This window comes from Oryzias latipes, chromosome 21 (assembly GCF_053564925.1).
Source record: "Oryzias latipes strain Hd-rR chromosome 21, Olatipes_Hd-rR_3.1".
In the NCBI taxonomy this organism is placed as follows: Eukaryota; Metazoa; Chordata; class Actinopteri; order Beloniformes; family Adrianichthyidae; genus Oryzias; species Oryzias latipes.
The window spans coordinates 33,706,532-33,733,479 of record NC_136257.1 but is presented as its reverse complement, the minus strand read 5'-3'; the positions used below and the strand labels follow the sequence as shown (position 1 = coordinate 33,733,479).

At 46.5% G+C, this 26,948-nt stretch overlaps 2 protein-coding genes across 6 annotated transcripts; both read right to left on the bottom strand.

The window, feature by feature from the left end:
- Nucleotides 1-3,543: 3,543 nt before the first annotated feature.
- Nucleotides 3,544-5,822, bottom strand: cdk5r2b (cyclin dependent kinase 5, regulatory subunit 2b (p39)). The gene has a single exon (XM_011473660.4). It carries the CDS (start codon nt 5,488-5,490, stop codon nt 4,624-4,626), a length of 867 nt encoding a protein of 288 aa, XP_011471962.1. The 5' UTR covers nt 5,491-5,822; the 3' UTR covers nt 3,544-4,623.
- A 7,963-nt stretch (nt 5,823-13,785) lies between these two features.
- On the bottom strand, nt 13,786-26,852 carry agpat3 (1-acylglycerol-3-phosphate O-acyltransferase 3). Of its 5 annotated transcripts, none has more exons than XM_023951164.2 (10): nt 26,651-26,852; nt 20,080-20,136; nt 19,757-19,987; nt 19,515-19,684; nt 19,277-19,438; nt 17,204-17,357; nt 17,036-17,138; nt 16,771-16,846; nt 15,452-15,650; nt 13,786-15,361 (listed from the first exon to the last, which is right to left on the bottom strand). In XM_023951164.2, exons 3-10 carry the CDS (start codon nt 19,932-19,934, stop codon nt 15,270-15,272), a joined length of 1,134 nt encoding a protein of 377 aa, XP_023806932.1. In that variant the 5' UTR covers nt 19,935-19,987; nt 20,080-20,136; nt 26,651-26,852; the 3' UTR covers nt 13,786-15,269. The 5 variants fall into 5 exon arrangements, with proteins under 5 accessions (XP_023806932.1, XP_023806934.1, XP_078795345.1 ...); XM_023951166.2 differs by lacking the exon at nt 26,651-26,852 and adding an exon at nt 26,396-26,550; XM_078939219.1 differs by lacking the exon at nt 26,651-26,852 and adding an exon at nt 25,260-26,492.
- Nucleotides 26,853-26,948: the final 96 nt, after the last annotated feature.

The window sequence follows — 26,948 nt, the reverse complement described above, 5'->3', positions numbered from 1 at the left end:
GAAACAAACTTTATTTATTGGTGCGCAGAGAAACATCCGACTTGGGTCTGCTGGGAGGAAACATTATGTTGGGGATCCACTTCCTGCGGGGCCAGGTCGGACCGCATCAGCAGATCAGCAGAGGGGCCCCTCCCAGCGAAAGCGAGCCCCTCCCAGACCGAGCTGGCAGTGCGATTTCTCCACTGAGACGACTTTTTATTCTTATTCTTATACAAGGGTCTGCGTGAGGAAGCACTGGAGCTTAACATAGACATAAATTACGAAAAAATAAAAAACTAAATAACCATCAAGGCAAAGACTTAAAAAAAGAACAAAAAGGTAAATAATCATAAAATTAAATACACATCTGCGAATGAATGTAAAAACTGAAATGGACACAACACTGGACACTATAGTCAGTAATAATTAAAGCCAAATCAAATAATTTAGCTTTAAAATGGTTATATTTGTAGTTTTCTACAGGTGGGAGGGTTTTTCTGAGCTTGGCCGTATGTGTCTTTGACTGTTCATTCTGCTTCAAATAACTGACAAGCTTTTATTTTTGTGAAAACTCGTATTTGTTTCTAAAGTTTGGTTTCCAAGAGCTGAAAATGTGCTGGAGGAATTCATCTGAATCAAGACGGAGTCAGAAAAAGCCAGCAGAAGCATCTTGAAGGTGAAGGAGGGATGGGATGCTGAGGGGCTGAGGTCCTGTCCGCACCTTATGGATGTCGTGCAGCAGCTCAGCCCTGCAGCTCTCATGGTCTCACCTACCCGTTACCATGGAGACGCAGCTGAACAATGCAGGCTGGCAGACGGACGTGCAGCAGCCCCCCAAGTCCCCGGTTTGTCACAGAAACCTGAGGATCACGACAGTCGTCCAAGGATGTCCTCACGTCTTCCTCCGTCCACCTGGAGCCCTCAGATGGTGACATCTCTAGTTTGTGAAGTTAGGAAATGTTCAGCATGAGACACAAATCGTCCTTTTGGCTGCCTGGCAGTTTAAGCTCTTCAGGTTAGCTCGACCTGAATCACTGAGGCTCTTTGTCAGCAGACCGGTCTATATTTAGATTTTTGTGTGAGCCTGCAGAGCGTGTCGGTCTGTATGATTCTTCTTCTGATCTGACAGATGAAGAGCATGAAGACCCGGACCTGAAGTGTCTGTTCTGTCCTGACCGAGCCTCCTTTAGGCGGACAGTGTTAGCCGTCTTCTCTTGGACCCTGAAGGTCATGCTGACTTTTTTGGAACAATTTCTCTGCTCCTTCATATCTCTTTTCTTTTTACAGCTTCGTTCCGGTTGGACCGTAATGTAAAAACTGATGAATGCTGAAGATCTGCTTCCTGGCTGTGAAGACGGTTCCATCACCAAGACATAAGCTGTCTTATTCAAAAAAGGTGGTGTTCTGTCACAGATCCCCGATGTTCTCTTCGTTCCATATGTGTGAAGATGACCTTTCGGCATGAAAAACTCACTGAACCAAACTCAAGGTTTTGTCTGAATGCTCTTCATTCTGGTGTTTTGGATCTTAATCATAACTCAGAGTAAACTTCATTTACAAAAAGGCTCAGTTTTATTCCTACTATTTTCTTCCTGCTGTTCCATTAAACCTTATTTCTATGGATATGTCAGTTCTTCATCATATTTCTCATTTCTGAGACCCCTATCTCATTAGCATAAATTTAGGCCATGTTTTCTGCCCCGTAGTTCATCATCCTCCCACTAGGGGCAGTGCAAGGACTTTTCCTGTTGCCTAAATCTCAAAAACACTTTTGGCGGAGAAGGTTTTGCTAATTTTCTAAACTTTATGGTGAGAATAACTCATCTCTTCTTATTCGTGTTTGTAAATTAATATTTTCTTTATTGAAAAAAGGCTTAATTGGTTGATAATAAATTCTTCATAATCCCGTTACAGCATGGTATAAATGATTTCACACGGCAGGTAAATAAGGTGCTTTTTCCCTGAACACTGGTAAATATTTATGCATGCTAAACGAATGTTGTTGCAAAAGCTTTCCAAATTACCCAAAGGGTCATAATTATTACAATCTACAGCTCACACATAAGAAATCTTGTTGATATTTTTTGGGGGATTTCATCAAAGTGTAAAAAAAACACATCCTTATTCCAAAAAAATGAATTTTCCTTCAGTTCTGTGATGTAGTGATGTTTCCATGGTTAAAAAGGTTCTGTTTATGTACCATCATGTGTGTGTCATCAATCATCTTTAAAGAGTTTATCCTGATTAAAAGAATCAGTTTTATTCCAGGAAACAATCAAAAATATGTTGAATAAATGCAGAAAATCCACGATCTAAACCGGAATGAAATGAAATCTTTAGTTTGGGTTTCAACAAGAATCTGTGCTTTTGCTTAATGTGCTGTCTTAGATGACCCCCCCCCCCCCCCCCCTTCCATTGAGGTGTTCTCCCTACCATGACAAAGGTGGATAAAGGTGGAAAGATTTCATGTAATCCATGGACACCAGTGAAGATCACAAATCATTGAAGAAAAAAGGTTCAGAGCACTGTCTAGTGGGTCTAGATGACCCCACTCCCAACGTTAAAGTGCCTAGGATAGCACAAGGGTTATAGAGAATCAGATCCGCTAAAAAACAAAAACGGTCAAATCTAGACTTTTGATCCAAATGTGTTAAATTGTTGATCATTTAAAAGAATAAAGACTTGTGTTTGTCTTTTTTGTTATAATTTGACAACAAAGACAGCAGTGACTGGATGGTTTCTTTTCTGGTTACCGTTTGCTTCTTTGCAGATTCTAAAAGCTGACCCACATGCTTTTTTTTTTCTTTCTAAAGAGTTTTTCGTCCTAATTTTCTGCTGCTGCTCTCAGTTTAGTTTCTGTAAATAGATGCCGCAGATCTGTGGAAGATAAGAGATGCAGGCAAGGAAAGGCTCACACAGTCCTGAGACTGCAGCAGATTCCAGCCAATCACATGAAAGAAGCCTCCGGCCCACGTGGCTGATTCATAAAAACCAGGAGGAAATTCTTATCAATGCAATATAAACAAAAAAAAAAAGCCTCTGTCTTCTTTCATTAACGTGTCTCTGATCTGAGCTGGAGGCAAAGAAAAAGCTGATGTCCAGTTTGGTGCAAATGTTTTTTTTTCTTTCCTGCAGATCAGTTGGAGTTCCTGTATGTTTTCTCTCATTTCAGGACGCAGCAAAGAGGAGAAACCCAAAATATCTCGTTATGTGTGTCAGCAGGCAGCGACGGACGACCTCAGCCGGTAGCTGCTTATAGGTTTTAGGAGCTTCAGGTATGAGGAAATGAGTGAAACTTTCAGTCTAACAATGCCTCTATGGGGTTGGTGTAGTTTCATAGCAACCAATGAAATCTCTGGAGCTGCAGTTTCATGGCAACCTTTAGCAAAATATGCTCCACGCAGAATGAGTTTGTTCGTCATGGACTTTTCATTCCTGTTGCATAAGGATGTCTCAAGGGTTTGTTATGAATCAAAGATTAGTGAGGGTGTTAGATAAGAAGGTGTCCAAGGTGAGTGCAGCTCTGAGAAAACAGCAGTGGAAGAACTTCAGACGGAAACAGGACAGCCTGCAGAAGGTTGGATTTATTTCATAAGGGTCACCATACACAGCTACTGTATTGACCTGGTCATGACACTGGAGATGTCACTTTGCGCACGACGACCCCAAAGACGGTCTGATTGTGAAACTGGAGACAGACATGTGATGAAGAAGACTCCAGCGCCAAACACCAGTGGACCACAGCTATGCCATACCACTGTGCAAACACTGAACGCCTGTTGTGCAAAAGAGCAGCATCGTTTTCACTTTCCAAGCAAAAGTCACGACACGTTACGAAGGTTTCCCCCGATGCAGGTGGTGACCACCGAACCAGGAGGAACCAGAAGAATAAAAAGGACTTCTATACCGTTAAGCTGTGTTGGTTTGTTTGTGTGACGCTGAAGCTACAATAGAACAGGCAGCGGAAAACAGTCCAAATATGGGATATGTACATGTAAACCTCAACGCTTCAGGCTTCGGTCACAGTTGGCACACAGAAGATTCCAAACAATCTTTTGAGAAACTGTACAATTGGTCGCAGAGGACCACCGCAGAGCAGCTTTGAAGGAGGTCATCGGGTCAGCAGGAGCTCCAACCAAACCTGTCCAGGTGTTTTCAGCACACACTGGCACAGGAAAAGCAGGATTGGGTGGATGAGTGTGGGATTCCTTCACTTTGTTCCATCGGTCAGCAGGGATGTTTTGGAACAGCAGATTATGCCTCCTCTGCTTCCAAGGCTTATGTGCCGAAAGTGTGCTGGGCTAACTGTGGCCCCGTTAAGCCCGGCTCGGCTCTAAACAAAAATAGTGAGAGGAGCAGAAATTGGAGCACAGGTCAGCACCCTGGACAGCTCCAGCTCCAGGTCTGTTCTGGTCTTTCATCTCATCCGTTCTCCTCCCCAGAATGGGGGGGTTCATCCTGAGTGAAGGATGTGATGGAACAGAGAAGGAACAAAGCAAACAGAGAACATCTACAGGCATGCATGTCGGACCCCCCTCCCCCCGCACTGCGGCCTGACGTTGCGTAACACTGCGAAGCTCCAGAGAAGCCCTCAAACCCGCGCGGGTGCGTTCACATTCAAAGTGCGCCACAGTCCGGTTCCGGTCAGCGGTCCAGGTTGCCCTCGGCGGACTCGCGCTGGTTCTTCAGGTCCTGAAAGACCTCCGTGAAGAAGTGCGGGTCCGCGTTCAGCTGGAGCATTTTGGCGCTCATCCTGTCGATGATGCGCAGCGACGTCTCCCAGAAAACGTCCTTGTTGGCGTCAATCATGAAGGGCTTGAGCGGGTATGAGATCTCGTTGCCCATGTAGGAGTAGGACAGGTAGAGGCAGGTCTGGAAGGCGCCCTGCAGCTGCGCCGCGCTCTCCACGCCGTCCGTGATCGTGTCCTGGCACAGCAGGTACACGAACACAACGTTAGCCGGCGTGATGAAGCCAATGTCCTGCCAGCCCTGGATCAGGAGAGTCCGGTCAATGTTTCGGAACCAGAGGACCACCTCTGCGCTGCTTAGGTCCTGGACCTTGAAGCACCTGCGGCAGAGGAAGTCCCCCAAACACCGCAGCAGCTCCCCGGTGGACGCCTGGATCACGATCCGCCTCGGAGACACCAGAGAGAAGCTGCTGGGCTGCTTCTGCACCGACGAGAGCCGCCCGTTCTCCCCGCCCTGCGTGGGCACAGTGGGCACCGGCACCGGGATGGGCGCCTTGGGCCTCTTCTCCTCCGTCCTCCGGCTGTTCTCGCTGTTGCGCTGCGCCACTTGGCAGGACGGGAGCTCGCGCGCGGGCTGCGGGTTCGGGGTCACCTTCTTTGCGCTCTTCTTGGCTGAATTGGAGACCAGCTTCTTCCAGGAGAGCGACACGAACATGGAGTGGCGCTTCAGGCTCTTGTCGTTCTTCAGCCTGTCGGCGGAGACGTCTGCGTCCATGATGGACGCCTTTTTGCTGGCGGGGGAGATGGAGAGGACGGTGCCCATGTCTGCGGATGAGGTGAGCGCTGCCGCGCGCCGGGAGGATGCTGCTGTCGCTGCTTCTTCAGCGCAGAGTCTTCTGCAGTGAGAGGCGGACGGAGTCACGACTGCAGCTCCATCCACGCGTCCTCCACCCGCAGCTCAGCTCCAACGACGCCGCGCTGCCGCGCACCTGAACGGAGATCAGAGTCTGCGCCAGCATCAGGAACCCGGAGCAACAAGAGGCGCAGCGCCGTGACCGACAGCCGAGAACACCAATCACAGAGCAGATCGATGATCCAATCACAGCGGGGCGTGGCCTGCAGCTCTCCGTTTCTATTGATAGACTGTGACACTGTGGAACTGAGGGACTTTCCTGCTCTCTGTGAAAAGAAATCCAGCTGCGTAATCTGGATAATCCAACTAAGAGACTCTAATAGACCCTTCATTCGCTTTTAAGCAAACCCGAAAGAACAGTGCAGACCAACACAACAGAACCCTCAGATAAATAGGGCAGGTCTGCCTCCATGACTGCAGACCTGCTCCAGCTCGTGGTCAAAACCGGAGCAGCAGAAGGAACCAAAAACCGGGATCTCCATGAGTCTGTCAGCAGAAAAAACACCACGACTCTGTCCAGTTAAAAGATAAGTTCCAGAAAGAATTTCTCCTTTTTGCATCGGTCGAGCGCCTCATCTGGATTTAACCCTTGTGCTATCTTAGATGACCCCCCCCCCCCCCTTACATTGACGTGTTCTCCTACCATGACAAAGGTGGATAAAGGTGGAAAGATTTCATGTAATCCATGGACACCAGTGAAGATCACAAATCATTAAAGAAAAAAGGTTCAGAGCTCTGTCTAGTGGGTCTAGATGACCCAACTCCCAACGTTTAAGTGCCTAGGATAGCACAAGGGTTAACCCCAAATATCCTTGAAAAAATGCAGCTGAGACGTTCAAGAACCACACAGATCTGTAGGAGACCGGTTTGTCAGAGTTATCAAAGATGTCAGCAGAAATGGATTCTCCCAAACTTGCTTCAGTCAAACATCTGCTTCATCGAGTGTTTTTAAGATCTCTGATGTTCTGCAGGCGGTTCCACAAAAACCAGACAGAAGAGGCTCCATCAGATCAGACGCAAACTGAAAATAATGATCACAACTTAGAAAATAACCATGAATCTGGAGGAGCCAAAAACGAACGCGCCATGTGTGACCTCATCGCTCCTTCAGCGGATCCTGGAAGCACATCAGCAGGAGATGCTAGAGACACTTTTGAATGACCTGCAGTCATGAAGGCTGGTCGGGTAGAACCCAAACCCGGGAGAAGAACCCGCCTGAAGAGAAAAATCCAGACTTCTTCATATAGAAGAGGTTTGAAAAAAGTTTATTCTGAATCCACATGAAGAGATTCCTGCAATCCAGTCTTTTTGTGTTGGTGCAGAATTTGTGCAGTTTATTCTGAACTAATAACGTTTGGGATTAGGTTCATGAATAGAATAGAATAGAATAGAATAGAATAGAATAGAATAGAATAGAATAGAATAGAATAGAATAGAATAGAATAGAATAGAATAGAAGCTTTATTCATCCAGTAGAAAATTCAGAAGTACCCAACTGCTCGCATTCAGAACCACACAAGAACCCCCCCCCCAAATAATATTAATAATTATACATAAAAACAACCAAAGATTAAAATTAAAAATTAAAAATATTAATTAAAACCTTTAATGAATCCATAAACAATCAAAAATAAAATCTTATACAATAAAGGAATTCATTCATTCATTCATTCATTCATTCATTCATTCATTCATTCTCCACAGCTGCAAACACAGATTTCTTGTGGATGATGGACTCATGTGTCCCTGAAATCTTTCCATTTGGCTCATGTCGATGTTTCCTCTGTGAACCTTCAGTTCTTTGGTTTTCCAGCAGTTTCTTTGGAGAACCGTCCTCCTGAGCAGGACCAGGACTGCAGCATCATCAGGACAGAACCTCACCAGAGGGTCTCGGTCAAACCTGGACCATGCCTTCACTTCATCTCCAAACCGCCTGAGGGTGGCTGTGGGGGAGCGTGCTGCGGTTCCTCCTGATCTGTTCGGATCCCCGCGCTGATCCCATTACCGTGAAAAGGACTGGCACTCCTCCACCAGGTTACATGACGGATGTCTGACCCTCCACCCGAAGTGGGACAGACAGAAACCCGCTCAGACTCACAGAGGAAGAAGTCCCAACATCCATAAAACCCCAACACCAAAGTTCTGGGTGGTGTTCTTTAAATATTTGGAGCAGCGAGGAAGCTGAGGAGAGCTGTTGAAGTTAGATCATCAGAAGCACCAGACGAAGCTCACGTGCTTTTGGCGGGATTATGGGTTTGCTGGGTATTCTGGGACTTCGGAGGAGGTCAGTGAAGGAGGATCAGGATTGAGCGCCACGTCTGTATTTTAAGGTTTTGGAACACAAGTTATTCCTGTAGCATGACATCATGATTGGGGGGTTTTCAGACGCTTTTAGCAAACTCCAGTCAAGTCTCTGTTGTCTTTTTGTCACGTTTTCTGCAGACACACACATTTAGAAATAACCATCAAAGACACGGCAGGGGAAAACAGTGTTTCTCTAGAGTGATGGTTTCCAGATAAAAATGAAGAGAAATGACTGAAATCTCTGCAGGAAATCCCTCAATTTAACATTAAATCAGTTTATTTGAAAAGTGAACATTCTAATCAAAACATATGAGGGTCTGACTGAATAGATTTAAGGATGGAATCCATGGATTGGTCAGACGTTTGTAAAACATTTAATGCAGATAACTGTTCTATGAACCGTGCTGACAGTTTAGTTTGAACCGGTAAAGAATCTGCACATGGCCTCCTCCCCCTGGTCTCTGCCCTCAGATCAGATGACTTAACCTCCAGCTGGGTCTTCAGGTGAAACAGGTTCCGTTTAAAGGCATCAAACCTTTTCCTCACTCACTCATCCTCACAAAAACAACACATTCCAGTTTAACCTCATCATCACTTCCTTAACGGCCCCAAACATCTTCCTGAGTGGAACAGATTAATCATCATCAGTTAATCCCTGTTTTTCCTCCCCAGACTGAAGGACCCGGGGTTTCCCGTCCCGGTTCTGCCTGCAGCTCATCTCACAGCTTAAGTTCAATATAAACAGCATGTAGATCAGAGGAAACACTGCAGATGTCCTCAGTGTTGTTGTTTTCATCAGCATCTTTTACCCCAAACACTAAAAGAAAACCGCAGCATCCAAAAAACAGCAAACCACAAATAAAGATGAAAGGTGGGACGGTTGCATTGTGCCGTTGAGGCGTACGGCATTACCCGTTCCTCTTTTGATCAGCAGCGTGTTTGATCACAGATCAGAAACCGATCAAAAGAGATGCTTTGATCCCAAACCGAATCTACAGACGAATAGTGTCTGCGTTAAAGCGCCTGAAGCGTTTCAGCTCCTGGGTTCACAAAGAAAAACTGTTTTCTCTTTAGTTTCCTGTCTGGACTCTCGAATCTGATTTTTTATTTGGGTTTCATTGATTTGAAATGGATTTCGATGAATGATTTTGTCAGCAGAGCCGGATGATCTGCACAGAAAACTATCACCTCCCAGCAGGGAACATCTTTAGGAAACCTCGGATCAGATGCTGGTGAAACTGCAGGAAAACGTTTGAAGAATCTCAAAATTTGACTTGATGCAAGAAGAAAGATGGAGCACGGAAAATGAGACGACAGAGATCATTGAGAAAAGAATTTCACTTCTTTCTGTTTATCCCACAGAGAATCAATGCAGATTCACATCCTGAGAAAATGGGATTTAAAGTACATGAAAAAGGATTTAACAGATCAATCTAAAGTGGATTTTTTCTAAAAAAAATGAAAACAGCTGATGCAAAAAAGATGCAGACAAATTGAACAACTAGGAGACAAATAATCAAATGAATGAACCTTTGATTTAAACTCCTAAACGTGTGCGGTGAAAGCAGCCTCAGGCTTTGGTTCTCAGCTTTCAGTAATCTTCTTTTCTAACATTTATTCCGAAACATTAGCAGCGCGTCCTGACAGGTGAAGCAGCTGCTGTGACGATGCTTTGGATTATGCAAGAAGCTCTCAGGGATCGGCCTCTCCGATCCCACGTGACAGCACCGCCATCTGTTGGTGCGCACCTGTAACTGCAGCAGCAGAGGACACCTCTGCAAACATCTTCATCAGGTAAAAAACAAACATTTGTTCAAAGAAAAGTGGAAAAAAATGCGCACCAGAAATTATCTTGATGTTAGGGTGTATAGAAATTATTTAGAATAGAATAGAGTAGAATAGAATTGAATTTATGAAAACCTTCACCGACAATTAGAGTTTATTCTAAAAAAAGAAAAAAAGATTTCCAATGTTTCATTGATTCAGGTGAGTTTTCATTTGTTTATCAGCTCGTTGCTGTTTTCTTCGTGGAGGTTAATGATGAACACGAACTCAGTGTGATACATATCTGTTTACTTTACGTATTTTTAATGAAACAAAGAAAAGCAAGTTTTCAGTCCGCCAAAGAGCGGCGGCCGTCCTGCTATGCTCAAACTCACCACTGGAGGGCTCACTTTAGCCGTTTTCAGGATCATCAACAGGCAATTTTTTAGAGTAAAGAATGAAAACAAACAGAAGGGTCACAACACAACACAACACATTAACACACAACACATTAACTCACAACACATTAACTCACAACACATTAATTTACCACACAACAAATTAATCTCACAACACAATAACTCACCACGGAAGTAAAGCTGTGTTTGAAGTGCTTTTATTCTGAAATTTCCACTGGGCTGAGCGGCTAACTACCTAACAGAAAGTAACTTCACAGTGAGCTGTGGAGGGTAATACTGCTGCATCAGCAAGTAAGAGTTTCTGCTTTCTATTTTCATTGTGACGCATATATACATATAACTTATCCAATTCTGCCAACTTAATTAAATTACTTCTATTGGTAACAAGTAACTGTGTTAAATTTATTCAACCTAATTTCTTACGTCTATAAAACTCAATAATTGTTTATACAACTCAAATTTACATATTTTTCTAACTAAATGTCATCTGACTCCAATTCAATTAATATTTTTTCCATCTTATTTAATTGTAATTCTTGAACTCTCATATGTCTAAGTTTGAGCCGGCAGATATGCTCATTTGTATAACAATAAAAAGAACAAAACAGCACATGCTTAGCGCGAACATTCATTTAGGAATTTTCCGAAATTCGCAACATAAGGCTTGACTGTAGGGGTGGTATATAAACTCATCATACTCTCTCTCCCTCTCCCTCATGGTGCAGAGACTTAAGAATAACTCGGAAAAACACAGTAAAACAGCTAAACAATTAAACACATTTGGTCAAAAACCCACACTTAAACCCACATCTGTCCAGACAGGCAAAGGGAATGGTATCCCACAATCCCTTGCGGTGCCGATCTAACAGCAGCACCAAAGTTACACCTACTTAATTGAATTAATTTGAAGGAAAGTAAAATAACTGTCTGATAACTCCATGTTATTTTTAAGCTGACTTAACAAAAAAAAAAGATTCATCTTAACTGAAGCAAATAATTAAGGTAGATCAAAGTAAAACAGTCTTTCCAACATCCATATGTGGTCTTATCAGCCTCTCACAGTGGAAAAAGTATTATCTGAGCTTCTTCATCCACTAAATCATCTTCAAATGGACACGCCATGCTGCTTAACCCCTCTGTAAACAAACTAACCTTCAACTCAACCTGCTCCAGACCAGGTTATGTTCAGAGCATGAGTTGCTATGGCAACTTGACCTACCCTGAAACATACCTCCATTTCTGGGGCCTGTTTCAGAAAGGAGGTTTAGTGTAAACTCTGAGTGCGTTAACCCTGAAATCAGGGAAACCCTGGGTTTTCCGTTTCAGAATGGGAGGTTTGTTAAACCAGAGAAAGCAGAGTAAATCAAACCCGTTTCTGAAAGAGAGGTAACTTATACTCAGAGTCAGTGTCCATGGTTACTTACGCTGTGAACCTAACCTGGTCGGGAGCAGGTTTCATTTTCTAAACTCAAGGTTTCTGCCGGTCCCCTCCCCTTTTTAAAGACGAAGCGGTATTTTTTGCTTTAACCTTCATTGTCCACATTTCCGTCACACAGAGACAAGTGACAGGAATGGCTTGTCCTTTTTGGAGGACCCAATAGACGAGGAGGCTGCATTAATTCGTAGAGAATTACATTTACGTCGTACGAGGATTTTGAGACCTAGACTGGATTTTTTGTCATTTCCCCATACGTTTTTGTTTGAGCGTTACCGTTTTTCGTTGCAGTCAATTACATATATACAATGAAAACAACATTAGATATGTATTGCTATGTAGATGTTTCATATGTCAAATATTGTCAACAAAGCCTACATCCATGACATGCTCACATTTGACCTGATTGAATTATGTTTTTATACTTCATTTTTAGCTGCTGCCATGTTCTTTTAATTCCTGCAGGATTGCATCTACATGAAAATGAAATCAGGGACATTGAATTAGATTAATGTAACAATTACTTTATGGAAACACAATTTGCTAGCACTGCTTACTTTCTTAATCCCATATAAACCTACACCACTTGATCAATACAAGGGTAGACAAAAGTTCACTTTGAAAAACACAATTGCATGGATTAATATTAAACTGACCAACGTTTGCAAGAGGGGAAGGTTAACAAGAAAGTCCTCTAAACATTATCAACGTTAAATGCATTCCCCCCCCCCAGATTGGTTCTGTACACTATGCAGCATTTCATGCATTTACACCAGGAATAACACTTCAAAAGTACACCTAAATATCGCCATTTTTTATTTCACTCCTTACGCTATTTAAAAAGTTATTACAGCCAATATTTTATAACAATGATTTAAATGCAAACTTAGGCATTAACTTGAGCAGCTATGTTTTCCCACGCTAACTGTCTCTGTTTTGCAGATGCAGCGGTGTTGCTTTTCTTCTGGAATATGTGCTCATATTCACTGTAACTCTGCAGCAGCACGTCAAGTTCAGCTGGAGAAAAATACGCAGACCTCTTTTTTTCCACGGTTGCCATGGTGACTCGTGATATCTGCGCTCCATTGATAATGGCTTCTTATAGTCACGGTGCTCACGCTCACCTCCGAATCAGTCCACTCAGAGTTGATTGACCTAACTCGGATCAGCTTCTCTGAAACAGAAAACTCAGAGTTGTTAATCTCTCGATTGACCAACTCAGAGTTCAAGTTCAACCTCAGAGTTGGTTGAACCTCCTTTCTGAAACAGGCCCCAGCTTCTGCTTCAGACTTTAATAACTTCAGAGGAGACACAGAAATGGCTGAACACGTCTTTCAGGGTTTATACTTTTGGATTTGGTGTCAAGATATTCAGAAATTCTTATTTCACCTATGTTTTTTAAACATTTTCTGTTGAGTTTTAATGTTTTAGGCGCGGGGTCATTCACTATGACTAACATGCCTTTTCACCAGGTATCAGGTGTTCACACATTTTGGTGAGTTTGTGTCAAATTCTTTGCTCAAAGGCTCAGGAAGAATGGTGAAACCCATCTGGTTCCTTGAGTCCAGAAAATGACAAAGTCTTCTCATGAACAGATTGTCTCTCCGTCCGGTTTAAAGACTTTTTTCAGCAGGTCACGCAGAAACCTGCCTCTAGTGGCCTTTTGAGGAACTGCAACCTTTAGGACTTCTGGGTTCATTTAAGGATCAGGACCGATTCTTTGTTCTTCTCAGAAGAGCGTTCACGTTCCAAGACATCAAACGGGAGTCTGCTCTTCCTCAGAAACGCTTTTATTCAGATTAAATCAGAGTTAACGCCACAGCTTTGCATCCTCAGGCCATCAAAGAATCCCTGAGTTGGAATGAACTGGATTCTAGCGGCTGTGGGGGAGCGGACGCCGTGCATTTCAAAACAAGGGTCATTTACAAAAGTGGGAAAACCGCAGTCAGCATGACCTCCATCTGGACATTTTCATTATTTACAGCTGTGTAAACCGCAGAGGCTGGACGGTTCCCCCTCCCGCCGTGGGTTTGATCTCCAGAGGATGTAAGCAGGTCCGATAACTGTCAATATTTACACGCGTGCACGGTTTGAAGTGCACCAGAGTTCTCAGGTTTCATTCAAAGGTCTAGAAGCAGGTGACCGCAGCGGCGTTTCCCACATGCAGCGTAAAGCCACGAGGGGGGCCGGCTTGATATCACGTCTGCTGGGGGTGTGGAGGGGTGACGGTGGGTGGAGGAGAACATCAGATGGAGAAAAACTCACAGGAGCCCAGAGAGCAGCTTTGTGGTTAAATCCTTTAATATAATCAAGTGTTTCAATTGAACATAAAAATAGCTGTAGAAAAGAAAAGCGGATGCTGCAGACGGATGACTGAGGAGTTTAGAAAGATGATGAGATGCCAATCACAAAAAAATAAATCTGAGGAACAATTGACAGAACGGGACAGATCCTGGCGTTTCTGGTCCACGCCAGCGACCGGACGGGCTGGACTGAGACCAGACGGACACGGCGACGAGTTTCAAACAATCTCCGCTACGGGGAAACGGGAGAATTCCTTTAAATCAACGAGCGTGTCAGCCACTAATCTGTCCTGCAGGGCTCCAAACCATCACACTCATGGCTTCGCATCTACGCTTTTGCAAAAGAAAAGAAAAAAAGACGCTTTTAGTTAAGGCTTGCATGAAATCTGTCCGGTTAGAGACCGCTACAGGGAGGGGTGGGGGGTGATCGCCTTAAAAAGCCTCAGGAGGAGGGTCGTTCTAACAGAACGTCCCAGCAACCCCCCCTAAAGAAAGGGTTTCCACCCCGCCGTGCCGGAACAGGACGGGCGGTTCTTAAAGGGGGAGGCCAGCGACCCATCCTCCGTCTAAGCAAGCGTGACTTAAGGCAAAGGTAAAAATATCCTCACTACAGTCTAAGCCAACAGCTGAGGGGCTACAGAAAGAAAGAGGACGACCTTTCCCTGCAACCCAACTCCACCCCCCCCCGAGGAGGGAGGGGGGGCTCCTCCTGACCGACCGCTCCCTGTCAGACCGACGATGCGTTTCAGGAAACATCTGGGACGATGAGAGGAATGACGACGAGGATCTGAGGACGTGAACGTGCCGCCATGCATTCTGCTCACAGGTGCCTGGGGGGAGACGGGGTCTCCTCGGTTCGGGGGACGCTGGGATCGACGCTCAGAGACCCCCCACCACCCTTAAACTACGTCCAACATCTGTTCACTCCTGTGTTAGAGAGGAGAGCAGAGCGCGTCTGGCGGTGACCTCAGAAGGTGGAGATGGCGAGATTTGGGGTGACGTGACCTGATTCTGGAGAGCCAGGCTGGGCCTCAAGGCACCGGTTTCATTACAAGTCCCTGTTAGTGATGGTGCCCCCTGCATGGGGGGGTTAAAATAACCAAATGGAGAATGGACTGCGCCTCTGCTGGTGAGTGACGGGAACTGCAGGTGGGCGTGGCGTCATGTGACCTCAGGCTTAGCAGCTTAACCTGGTTGGTTCTGAGACTTAATGGGGCCTGATGGGAGGGGGGGGGGGGATTATGATAGACATTTGGATTAGAGCTGCGTCTCCCCATCCTTCTGTTATGTGACGCACTGGGGGGGCTGGACTCCAGAGTCTCTGTTAGAGAATTTTTGACGTAGTGGTGATTGGACGCGTGGCCCCCCCTCCCCTGATACTAAGTGGGGGGGGTGGGGGGACACCACATGGTAGCTGTACTGAAACAGCCATTTATCAGCAAAGGGGGGCAGGGGGGACACAGTTTAGTTTTGTTTCTTGGCCTGCTGGTCGCCATAACTGGAGCCGGTTTTCTTCACCTCGGTGACCCCGATGAGACGACGGATGGCTATGGAGGCTGCAAAACAGATGGGGGGGGGGGGGGGGGGGGGGGGGTCAGCTGGCGATAAAAACCCGGCATCAGCCCCCTCTGTACGTCGTGACCCACCTATGATGAGGAAGATGATGAAGCCGATGATGAGGAGTGGGGAGCCGCTGACCACCACCCCATAAGCGAAGTTTATGAGCGGCGAAAGCAGAAGGGTGGCCCAGAACAGGAAGTTGAGCAGCGTCCATGGGCGGCGGGGCGGGATCACCGTGGGTCCGGGGAACTTGCCTTCCTTGTTGTAGATTTCCTGTAAGGCGTCCTGAGGGAGGAGGAAGAGGAAAGTTCTGAACGATGATACAAACTGCTGCAATTTCATCAATTTCACATGTCTTTTATTCTGAAAATCCTTTCAGGAATCATAATAAAAGGCAGGAGTCCCATTTGAAGACTTTCCTTTCTTCCCAAACGCTGGAACAGTTTTAGGACCAACAAAGAACCTGAAGTGGTTTACGGCAGAACCACAAAGTTAGTTCATGTCAACAAGGAGGCTCCCTCAACCAGCCATCAGTCTTGGCGTACCACAGGGCTCTGTGCCTGGACACATACTATTGTACAGCCTGAAAACTCTTCTATGCTGATGATACTCAGGTATACTTCTATAGAAACCCAGAAAATAACTTAACTGAAGAAGTTAAAGGACTACAGACATGTTTAAAAATGAAGAAAGATGACAACTCCTGCGCTACATTGGCAAGTGGTCCCTCACTATGCCCTGATTGGCTGTTGATCATTAATGTGTCATGTTTCCTGTACAGAATGTGTTCATATTACATAAATCCCATCTTTGTTTTCATTCTGTAAAACTGGATTTATTCTTCTATGAAGTTTGATCCTTGAGAGTTTAAACGAGAGAGAAAAGTGTGAAAATGTTCACGTCTGTCTGCCTAAAGCAGGGGTGTCAAACTCCAGGCCTGGAGGGCCGACCTCCTGCTGGTTTTCCAGAAATCCTGCCTCATCTGCTGCGGATTACCTGGATCAGGTGTGTTTAGCCAACAAGAGCTTCATTGGCAGGCTGGTTAGAAAACATGCAGGAGGACCAACCCGGACTCAAAGCCCCGACCTGCTGATGGGAAGTCTATTGATGCATCTTTTACTTCAGGATTCTAGCAGTTTCCGTCACTGGTGGACAGTTCAAACCCCAAACAAACACGTGAGGAAGAGCAGCTCCATGATGTCGAGTCACACGGATGCAGACTTTGACCTATTGAGCATCTCTGTGTGTTCATGTTATGGCCGTGGTCATCAACCCAATGGTTTTTTGTATACGACATTCAAATGTGTGGAGAGGATCCAGAGTTTGAGGAGGAGGCTGGTCCCCAACCCTCATGGCAGTTCAGGCGACCTGTGAGCTTAGGGTTGCCGCCGCCGCGTCGGCTTACTTTCTCCTGGTAGAGCTTGTGCAGCCAGTGGGCACACTCCTCCTCATCTTCGGGTATCTCCTCCACGGTGAATCGCCTGGTCAGAGAGGAGAGAACCTTGAAGGGAAGATGTCGTGGTTCTGATGCTCTTCACCCGACAAAAGAATCAACTTTCTTTATACAAAAGATAAAAAGGTGCTGGTTTGGCGTCATGTGTCCTGATGATCAGAACTAGGATTCTGGAGAATAAACTAGCACAGGCTTTAAAGCAGAGACGCCTCCTCACCTGACACTCAAGTCGGCTTTGTACTTCTTGCCGTTGACGATGCCCAGCAGCGTGGGCGTCTGTTTGTCTTGGAAGTTCAGGGTCACGTCATAAACGGCCTTCACTGCAACCGGAGACAACATTGGAGCATCCGGCCAAACGTCCTTCTGGAGAATCGGCGCTCCTTACCTGTGCCTTTGAGGCACCGCAGCGTGGTGGTGAAGCCTTTGGTCCGGGGTAACAGGTGGTATTTGAGTTGGGGGAGGCCTTTGCTCTCTGCGACCTGCATGCTGATCTGATGCTTCTTCTCGGTGAAGCGGGTTCCTTCACAGTACAGCAGGAACTGTGGAGACACAGGAGTTCTCCAAACTCAAACATCCAGACAGATTACAGCAGTTTTTGACCCCAATTTACCAGATTATCGGAAAATTAAGCAAAATATTTTCTAGTGAAGAAAACTACCTGCTGTGTTGCTGCAAAAGTTGACATTTTAAAAACAAACTTCACACCTTAATCTGACTAATTCAATCTGCTGCTTTTCCGTTTATTGTTGCTTTTTTAAAATCTCCTGCAGGTGAAGCAGGTGCTTCACGTGGAACCAGCAGGTTCAGGATCCTAAACCTTAAAACTAGAACCCAATGCTCCTTAATCTGATGGTTTGTTGGTGCATCCATAAGGATAAAATCCCACAGCGCAGCGTTACAGAACGTCATCCAATTCATGCAACAAGGAGCAGAAGGTTAAACAACTACAGGGATATAAAAAAATTTTTTTTAATGCAAAGTTATATCAATAAGGATTTTTTTGGGACAAAGATAAAAAGGCGGACTGAAGTTGGGCACAGTGGGTTCTCTGGAAACAGCATCGCTGCCAACAGAATCTGGGCCAAAGGGCTGCTTGGAAACAATCAGTCATCTTTCAGGAAAATGTGTAAAAGATTAAACCAAACAAAAGTTTTTCTTAATTTCTCTGACCAAACACCCACGTCTGATGGAGATGCAGCAGCTGTGTCGATCGGGTCATGGTTTCATTTTCCTCTCCAGCTAAACTTTCGACTTGTTTCAGAATAAAAATCCAGAAATAAAAAGACTTTGGCTACATTCACACTGCAGGCTGAAACGACCCAATTCCGATTTTTTTGCCCCTATGCGACCTGTATCTGATATTTCATGACAGTCTGAACGACACAGATCCGATCTTTTCAAATGCGACCTCCGTCTGAACGGCCAGGCCACATGAATCCGACCCGTACGTCATCATTCTGCGTTGAAATAGGCGGGAACGACGACATAAACATCGACCATGGCGGACGATGCTGCTGAGACCAGTCAGTGGAAGGGAAGCGAGGTCACCCATTGATTCATATTTGGGGTGACAGCTCTATTCAGGCCAAACTCCAGGGCTCTTATCGCAACCGGGCGGTTTTTGAAAAAATTTCCAGCGAAATGGCCGAGCGACATGTTGAACCTTCCCCGCGATGACTTTTTTTCCTTTCCGACCGTGGTCAGAAGCGCGGGGGACAGAAGGACCCTCCTTCGGGTTCACTTCCCTGTTCGGACCCTCAGATTCTCCAGAGCGGGTTAATAAGCGGGTCAATAGCATTTCTTCTGGGGGAAACCTTCTTTAATCACTGTTCTCCTTCCTCCGTAACACACAACATGAATGCGCCCCCACTGTCCCCCAGCGCTGCACGCGCCCTCTCCTCTCTCTTACACACACACATGCGCGCGGCCCCCAGCACATACACATCAGAACAGTGGGTCCAGACGATCCTGGCTCCAATGCCTTCTTAAAATGAGAGGATTGTTATTGTTATTATTGAATGTAATGCAAAAAGAGCTCAGCTTTGACAACACTGTTGTTGACATCCATTGTTAACGTTAGCTACTTCCACAGACAACAGTGACGTCGTTCACCGTTGAGTACTCTTCTGGGCATGCGGGTCACTTCTGGGTCATTTCACGGTCACAAAGGAAATCACAAAAGTTCACATTTAATTGGAAATGAGAACGGCCTAGCAAGAATTTTTTTTGAGCATTAATCCCTGCAGTGTGAACGTAGCTTAATTGGCTGAAATGAGTTGAAAATAATCCCCGTTGTCACATTTTTGGATCAAGAAAAATTCGACGCAGATACGTTACATTTGAGACCAACCAAATGTCGTTTAAGCCGTTCAAACTGGAACAGAAGAAGAACCGTTTTCCATTCTTTCTCATTCGTAGTCACTTAAAGTCTGACTGAGGGAACGGAGAAGGAACCTACCCACATATACTCGGGATAGTCTCTGAGTCTTCCCAGGCCTTTGAAGACCGTGTCTCGGTCCTCCTCCCACCTCCTCTTGCAGAAAACGATTTCTAGAAAGTACCAGGTCCAGCCGATCAGAGGGACCTTCAGCAGCTCGTGTTTGGCCAGCACTTTGGAGCCCTGCGGCGACAGGAAATGTTTTTGACCACAACGCTTCAAGCAGGAGCAGCAAAAACAGCGTGCAGGCGTCACTCACTCCCAGGACGCCGTATCTTTCACAGATGGTCCAGCCGCACAGGAAGTCGATCTCAAAGTTGTGGTTGAGGATGATGATGACGTGCTCCTTGCCGAACATGTCCACCGTGGCCTGGTCAGTGTATAGAGTGCACTCTGTGCCCGACCACCACTCCAGCAGCATCACCAGCTCTGCACAGACACGGCCAACGTCAGCTCAGCTGACGCCGGCGCCGACAACCAGGCGGGGACGTCTTTACTCACGGCTCCAGAGGGAGTAGGACAGGCGGCAGTTGATCCGGCGGTACAGCTGCCTGTTGATTGGCCAGAGGACGCAGGTGCACAGCTGGAGGAAGTTTATGATGAGGCCGCTCACCACGAACACGAAGCCCATCAGCAGCTGCAGGATGAACAGGCTCTTCAGGCTGGCCAGCAGAGCCATGGCTGAGGAGCCTGGAGGGCCGAGAGGACTCCTCTCTACACACTATGACCAACCTGAGGAGGAAGAAGAAGAGGAGGAGGAGGAGCAACATTTATGCCAGAACACCAGAGCAGAGGTTCATTTGATGTCAGGAGCAGTTCCTTACCACGGTGGACTCCTTTACAGGCCCCGCTTACACGGTCCGTCAGCCAATATCACCGACCTGCAAAGGAAGAGAGGGGCTCAAAAAAAAAACACAAAAAGGGAGAAGGGCCTGGAGACCTTTGGGGTTCGGAAGGAGGTTCTGGAGCAGGTCAGCAAGGCTGCTCCCAAAGCAGTAGGTGCAGAAAAACCTCACGATTATCACTGTCACGTCTGTCACGATGAAGATCTGAGCGGCCCAACACACCTGCTGGTTTAAGGTATCAGGTGCTGATTTGGCGTTGGCTTGAAAACGCGTCAAGAAATCCAAAATTCCTGAAGAACATTTACCAGAAATGAAAACCAGTAAAGTTCTGACCCAAAAACCCCAGTGAGAGCACAAGCGGAGACTTTGCTGTAGAGCAAAGCATGCTGGGACAGACCAGTTAAAGTAGGAATGTGATACTGGATGGGCGGCAACTCAAAACTCTAGTGGCCACTTGGATGAGCGGTTTTAAACTTCAAGACCAGTCACCGCGACTCAACGTCACGACTACATCACCAACAAACTGAGCAGAACACGGTCCTGCAGAGGTTCTCTGGAGAACATCACAACAACGTGGTCTCTTCAGCTGATCAAACACAACGCTGCTGAAAGGAAGCCAAAGATCTCAAACAAACCTGGACCTTCTCGCGCTTGATTGGTTCCTGTGAGCGAGGAGGCCGTGGCGCTCTGTGCCCACATGTGCAGCAAAGCCCATTAACGTGTAGGTCAAGCCCGTTTTATGGGAGCATAAGCTGTGGAGACCAAAGGCTCTTTAGGAGGCTTTTCCATCTGCCTCGTCTCCTGGGATTCTTCCAGCTTTATTAATAAAGACGCCCTACTATATTTACCAAAACAACACAAACAACGAGGAAGAAGAGGCAAATGTATGGTTATCGCGATATCCAGCTGTGCAATACGCATATCGCCAAAGTCGGCGAAGATCGCGAAAAATGGTTTCCTTAAAACATTATTATGGCAGCTTGAAGTATTTAACGAATCTAATCCCTTTATGCATTTGACCAATCGGATGGATGCCTTCACGTTAGATGTCATTTGGAGTATAGAAAGTTATATCGTCGTCACAATATTGATCACAAATATGGCAAATCGCGATTTTTCCTCACATTTTGGCACAAACGGCCCAAAAAAACTGTGTCTCACAGACCAAACGTCATCCATGTCTGAACCTTTATGATCAGAAAAAGTTGAATTTGAAGGATCTAACAAATAACTACTTAAAATAAGTTGGTCAAAGTATTATTTTTTAGTTTGTTTAGCCGTAATCATCACATTTCTTTGTGAAGACTGTCTGAGGAGCCTTGTCTTCAACAAGAGCCTTTTATTTAATCCAAACAGATTACTGTGTGGAAGCAACAAGTGTAATCCAAGCTACACAAGCCCTGTGACTCACTGCAAACACAACGCTTCACGCTGAAACGCCTCCGCCGTCCTGCTTCAGCCGAGCTGCAGACCTTTAGTTTCAGAGGACCATCAAGGTCAGAATAAACGCTGGAAAGGAGACGTTAGCAGCTTCTAACCATAAATCAAAGTTCTGCTGTGGAGCTCCTCAGATCCACCTGCAGAGATCAGGTCTCACTTTCCCAACATCCTCATTTCCAAACGTACCCGCAGCCTGAAGATGGCCGGTTGTCACGGATTTTAAATCCTTCTCCTAAGATCCGGCGTGCAGTCTGAGCGCGTCCAGCTGCGAGAGCGTTTTCTACATCCCATAAAGCCTCCTGCTGACTGGGTTTCGCCTCCGCTGACCCCCAACCATGAAGTCAGACGAAGACATTTCCAAATATAACATGAACCTTGTCCTCATTATCCTCCCCCCCACAACAACACCACACTCTGCCCTGCAAGTCTGAACAACAAAACTATCCGGACGCATGTTAAACGACCCGGGACTCGATCCCGTTCCTCTGTCAGCTGAAGTGATCCCGTCTCTCAGAAGATCCCCGCTGGATCAATGTCAGGGTTGAAGATGAAGGAGCAGCTGCTGAAACCAGCTCTGTGGGATTCTGTCTGTGCAGGACGTCCCTGAAGCCTCCGATGCATTTGGATGGAAAGCTGTAGTATAAACTTCTGCTTTAGCATTTCATTTCTGTCATTAAAACTCCAAACGCTTTGGGGACAATAGACTTCATGATACGAGCAACTCGTTTAAGGATTTCAGCTGAATATTGTGAAAAAAAAAGCAGCCTGGACCGAAACATTTCCAGCTCTGCTGCAGTGATCTACATAGAATTGACAATCCTGTTCTTTCTTCTGAAAGCCGGTTTGGATCTGCAGACCGTATGTTCTTCACATGTAGCTCGATTTCTTTCTACACGGCTTCAGGACGGAGGAACAGCGGAGACGTGGAAACCTGCACCTGTGCTGGAAAGATTAGCGATGCTGACCGGGTTAAAGCAGCTTAAGGCCGGACAGCTGCCTCCCCTCAGCCTCCCAACCAGAACCGCAGCTTCCTCGGAGCGCGCGGGAACACGACCCAAACACACGACACGCCAGGACGAGTCCGGACCTCTACTGCCCAGATGTTCCAGGGGGAAGAGCTTCATTTGACTGCTTCTCTGCGGCCGGCAGCTTCACGCCCGCTCGCTGGAGACGCTGCAGCTACACTTACCAGTAAACATAGTAGGCCATGGCCATCAGCACCATGGCCCCACAAATGCCGGTGAAGATCATGACGGCGCTCTGGTTCAGCATTTTCGCTCCTCCAGAGACTGACAAAAAGGAGAAAGAGTCTTGTGGGGAGCACGGCGCGGTCACACGGCGGCCTGCTTCATCACCACGATAATCCCACAGAAGCAGAGCGGGAGATTATGATGATGACAGCAAAAATGGAGCCGAACCCAAGACTGCTGGAGGAAAGCGCCCGATCAGCACGCCGGGCTGGTTCTGAGCAAACAGGGGTCCATTAAGCAGGACAGCAGCATGAAAAATGGATGTCCATTCTGCATGCAGGAGCATTCATTGAGCCAAACGCTGGGAGGAGGGCCAGAGGAGAGGTCTCACCTCCAGAGGGAAGAAGGTGCACATGTGCAGCCAAGCAGGGCTTTGCTTGGATTCCCATCCTGTAATCCAGTAGATTAGATTAGCGCTGATTAGCAGGCTATGTGCACCCTGGATATGTCGCACTTCATTAACTTCAACAAACGCCGGCGTGGGCGGGGTCCACCTACACCAACGTCTGCATCTCCTGTGGAAAAGCAGCTTCTTCTCTGTGGCATCATGACCAACATGAAGACGAGGATGAGACCCCGATCACGAGGCTCCTTTTGATCAACATCACCAGCAACTATTCTAAAATGAAACCGTGTTCTAGAAACACATCCTCTGTTTGGATCAAATGTTATTCAAATCCAGCAGAAGAAATGCAGCAAATGTTCAGCCTGAGCTCATAAACACATAAGGTGGGGTTCAGTGTCTTGCCCAAGGACATTTCGACTCATTGGTGTGCAAGGTGGGAATCGAACCTGCATTCTTACGATCATGGGTCGACCGCCCTACCGCTGCACCACGGCCGCCCCCAACAGCAGAACAATAACAAGATCTCAGCCAGAACCAGCTGGTTCTGTTGTTCTGAGCTACTCAGTGTTTACTAAGGACGGTAGCGAACAGACAGTCTGTTCCAGCTGCTGCGAGGATCCTAGAAAAACACGGATTGTGGTTCTTTGTGGCTCAGATCAGAACCAGTGAAGCTCTGCAGCTGCACAGCGGCTGCTGCACGGAACCAAAATGCTGTCGGCAAAGCGGGCCAAAGTTCTGCAGAACCTCCCAGCAATAGATTGTAGTTCTGGTGGATCAGAGTGATGTCTCCAACGCTCTGAAAAAGGCCATCGCCGTGGCGATGAGCGGTGAAATCCGTGGTTACTTCCACGTGTGAGAAAGTGGAGCTGCAGACTGACATGGAAACAAAGCATCTTAGCCACATTAAAGCTCTTCATCCTGTCATGCTGCCTCATCATCATCATCATTTTATTGATTCTGGAATGAATTAGTGTTTTTGTCCTTTATTTTAGAAGCTCCATTCAGACTCCTGAACCGTTTAAAAGTTCTGGAGAATCTACTTTAATGTAGGAAATAAACAGAAGTTTATATCCCCAACCTTAGTGGTTAAGACAAATTCATTCCATTTATTTATAATGAAAAATATTTAGTTGTGGAAATCACACAATGTTTCTATATTTTAGGTTACCAAAATAAAAGCACTATGAATTTGCTTGGAAAAGCCTGATAAATGAGATACAGTTGCAGTGCTTAACATTGTGATCTTTAAATCAACTGAATTTGACCATTTTATTACAAAGAAAGACGTATTGATAAGCAGCTACAGTTTATTCATAAGTCATACTTTAAAAAAGAAAAGGAGAATATGTTCCGGTACAATGTCAGGATACGTATCGTATCGCCAGACTCTTGCCAACACATCCCCTACGGTTTAAGGGGTTTGAAAATTGACATTTGAACATTCTAGAGCTTCTTAGAGCTGAACCGCGTTCAGACTTCAGAGGACCTGAAGAAACGTGTGTGGAAGAGACAAAAATCTCTGTGGATCGTCTCCACACTGACGCTCTTTTCTGTACTTTTACTCTGATCTTCAGGTTTCTCCTCGTTTTCAGGGACCTTCAAAAAAAAAAAAAGGCTTCCCCAAACATCTCATCTCGCCGTATAATTTGTCGTGTAATTTTTTCAAATTGCTTTTTTTGTTCCTCTTCCTCTTTGCTTTTACTCCCAACTTTCAATTCAATTCTGACTCTTCTAAATGTTACTTAGGGGGCGGGGCTCCAAATCCATTGGCTACCAGGCCGTGGCAGAGGTTACGGTGACATCAACTCAGCTGTAGAACGGCGTCTGCCGTCGGCCTCAGTGGATCCTTTCCTTCTGCAGAGACACCAGCTTCTAAACTGTTCTGAGGTCAGAAAAATCCTAATCTCGCTTTTGAAAACAGGACACCATGTTTCTGGAATAAACAAGAGCAGAACCAATCGCGTGTTGGGTGCTCGGTTAAAATCCTGCATCGTATAATACTGAACAGCCATTGCTCAAGGACACACCAACACATAAAGGTGTTTACAGCTTCATAGGCTGAAATCCAGACAGCAGAATCCTTCAAACCGTTTCTGGGAAATCAAAGCATAAAAATGATTCACCCTTAAATGTAGTATTGTTTGAAGCGGCGTTGAACCTGCAACCTCGTGTCTCACGTCACCTTTCAGCGGTCGGATGAGCCGCCTGGAAACATGGCAGGTTTGCAGCACAAATCCTAATTATGGCGTCTGAACGTTCCCACCGCGGTCCGTGGATGGAATTAAACGGCCGGACGGAAACCTACAAAAAGCTCTCTGCTGTGACTCCAACTTTACATGTCTTTTTTTATGCACCATTCTACGCCGAACCTTCACCTGGGGACAGCTGGAGTCGGCCCCAGCCGCCCCCGTGACCCAGATCAGGGGGAGGAAGAGTCCAAAGAGACAACAGCAACGTTTTCAACAAGATCACCAACTCAAGCTGAGGAGCCTAGATAAACGCTTATCAACGTCTCAAAGTCCTAAAGGGCAGAATTAGCAGATAAAGGATATTAATGAATGACTACATGGGTTCTGGTAGACTCTTCCATTACTATTAAAAACTGAAAGAAAAGCATCAAAATGTCATTAAAGAGAATTTGAACAGTTTAGTTTTACTCTACATGTACCAATAATCCCCAAGCACACTAGTATCCGCTGTGTTTAAACTCCTGAAATGGTCAAATGAGCTCTGCAGTTGTAATATCTGAGATAAGTTCCTGTTTGAAAAAACTTTATTTAAACTCAACACTGCAGCAGCTGCTCGCAGTCGCACGCGCTGGGGGCCGCGTTTCTTCAGTTCAAATGCTTCCCCAAACACGAGGCCACAGCCGATGTGCGCATGCTCAGCTATAAATCTAAAAAGGTCCACTTTCGTCTCAGCAAACCGAACCCGAACAGCACCGCACATCCGAATCCCGCCCTGAAAAGCGCGGCTTCTGTGCGTGAAAACCAAAGGCACGCGGCTCAGGTGGCTGACGTGACCTCGCGTCTGCTCTGGGGTAAACGTGGGTCAGAACTTGGTCTCCCTACAGTCATGGTACCACCGGTCCGAACAAGACTAAAAGCTCCACTGATGGTCGGCGGTTCGGGCCGAACATGCGTCCCAACCCGCTCAGCCGGCCGCACATGTTGGCCGCCAGAAGTCCCCGTGGAGGACAGAACCGGGTCCATGACCCGAACACGCGCCGTTAGAGAAAGACGTCCGGCGGGGAACTTACTGGCGTCGGAATCGGTATTGAGGAGCAGCAGAACCTCAGCGGGAAACCCAGCGGCTAACGGAGCATGCTACCATGCTAGCAAAGTCGCAGATAAGAGAGAAGAACCGGAAATGCTGGGCTCGGTTCGCGGTTCCGTTCCGAACGACGCCACTTGCCTGCACGGTCAGCAATCCCGAACAAAAGCCACACAGAGAGAGAGAGAGCGTCGCTGCGCCGGTATTTGTTACCGGGAGGTAGTACGGGACCCGGTCTTACCTGATCCCGAGAGAGTCCGGGTCCTGGATCCGCTCGGTACCGGTCCGGGACGTCGGGGCCGTAAATCGCAGTCGAACTCCAGGCGCTTCCTGGACAGAGACGGACTGATTCAGAGGAGCACCACCGCCTGCTGGTCAAAGCCCCTCATTTCCGCGGGCCCCACATCCGGTGCCCCCCCCCCCCCCCCCCCCCCCCCGCACAAGTCTGCAGCCCACGAGGTCCAATCAATAACCCGACTATCGATTACACATCGATCGCTTCACAGCTGGGACCAGTATTGACGTCTGACGTCACGAAT

Bases quoted from the DNA above. Each gene is read 5' to 3' on its own strand.
- cdk5r2b (XM_011473660.4), bottom strand. From the start codon at position 5,490: ATGGGCACCGTCCTCTCCATCTCCCCCGCCAGCAAAAAGGCGTCCATC.
- agpat3 (XM_023951164.2), bottom strand. From the start codon at position 19,934: ATGGCTCTGCTGGCCAGCCTGAAGAGCCTGTTCATCCTGCAGCTGCTG. The intron at 19,439-19,514 runs GTGAGTGACGCC...CTGTCGCCGCAG, and splicing joins AAAGATACGGCGTCCTGGGA to GGCTCCAAAGTGCTGGCCAA. The intron at 16,847-17,035 runs GTGAGGAGGCGT...CTCTCTGACCAG, and splicing joins AAAGCCGACTTGAGTGTCAG to GCGATTCACCGTGGAGGAGA.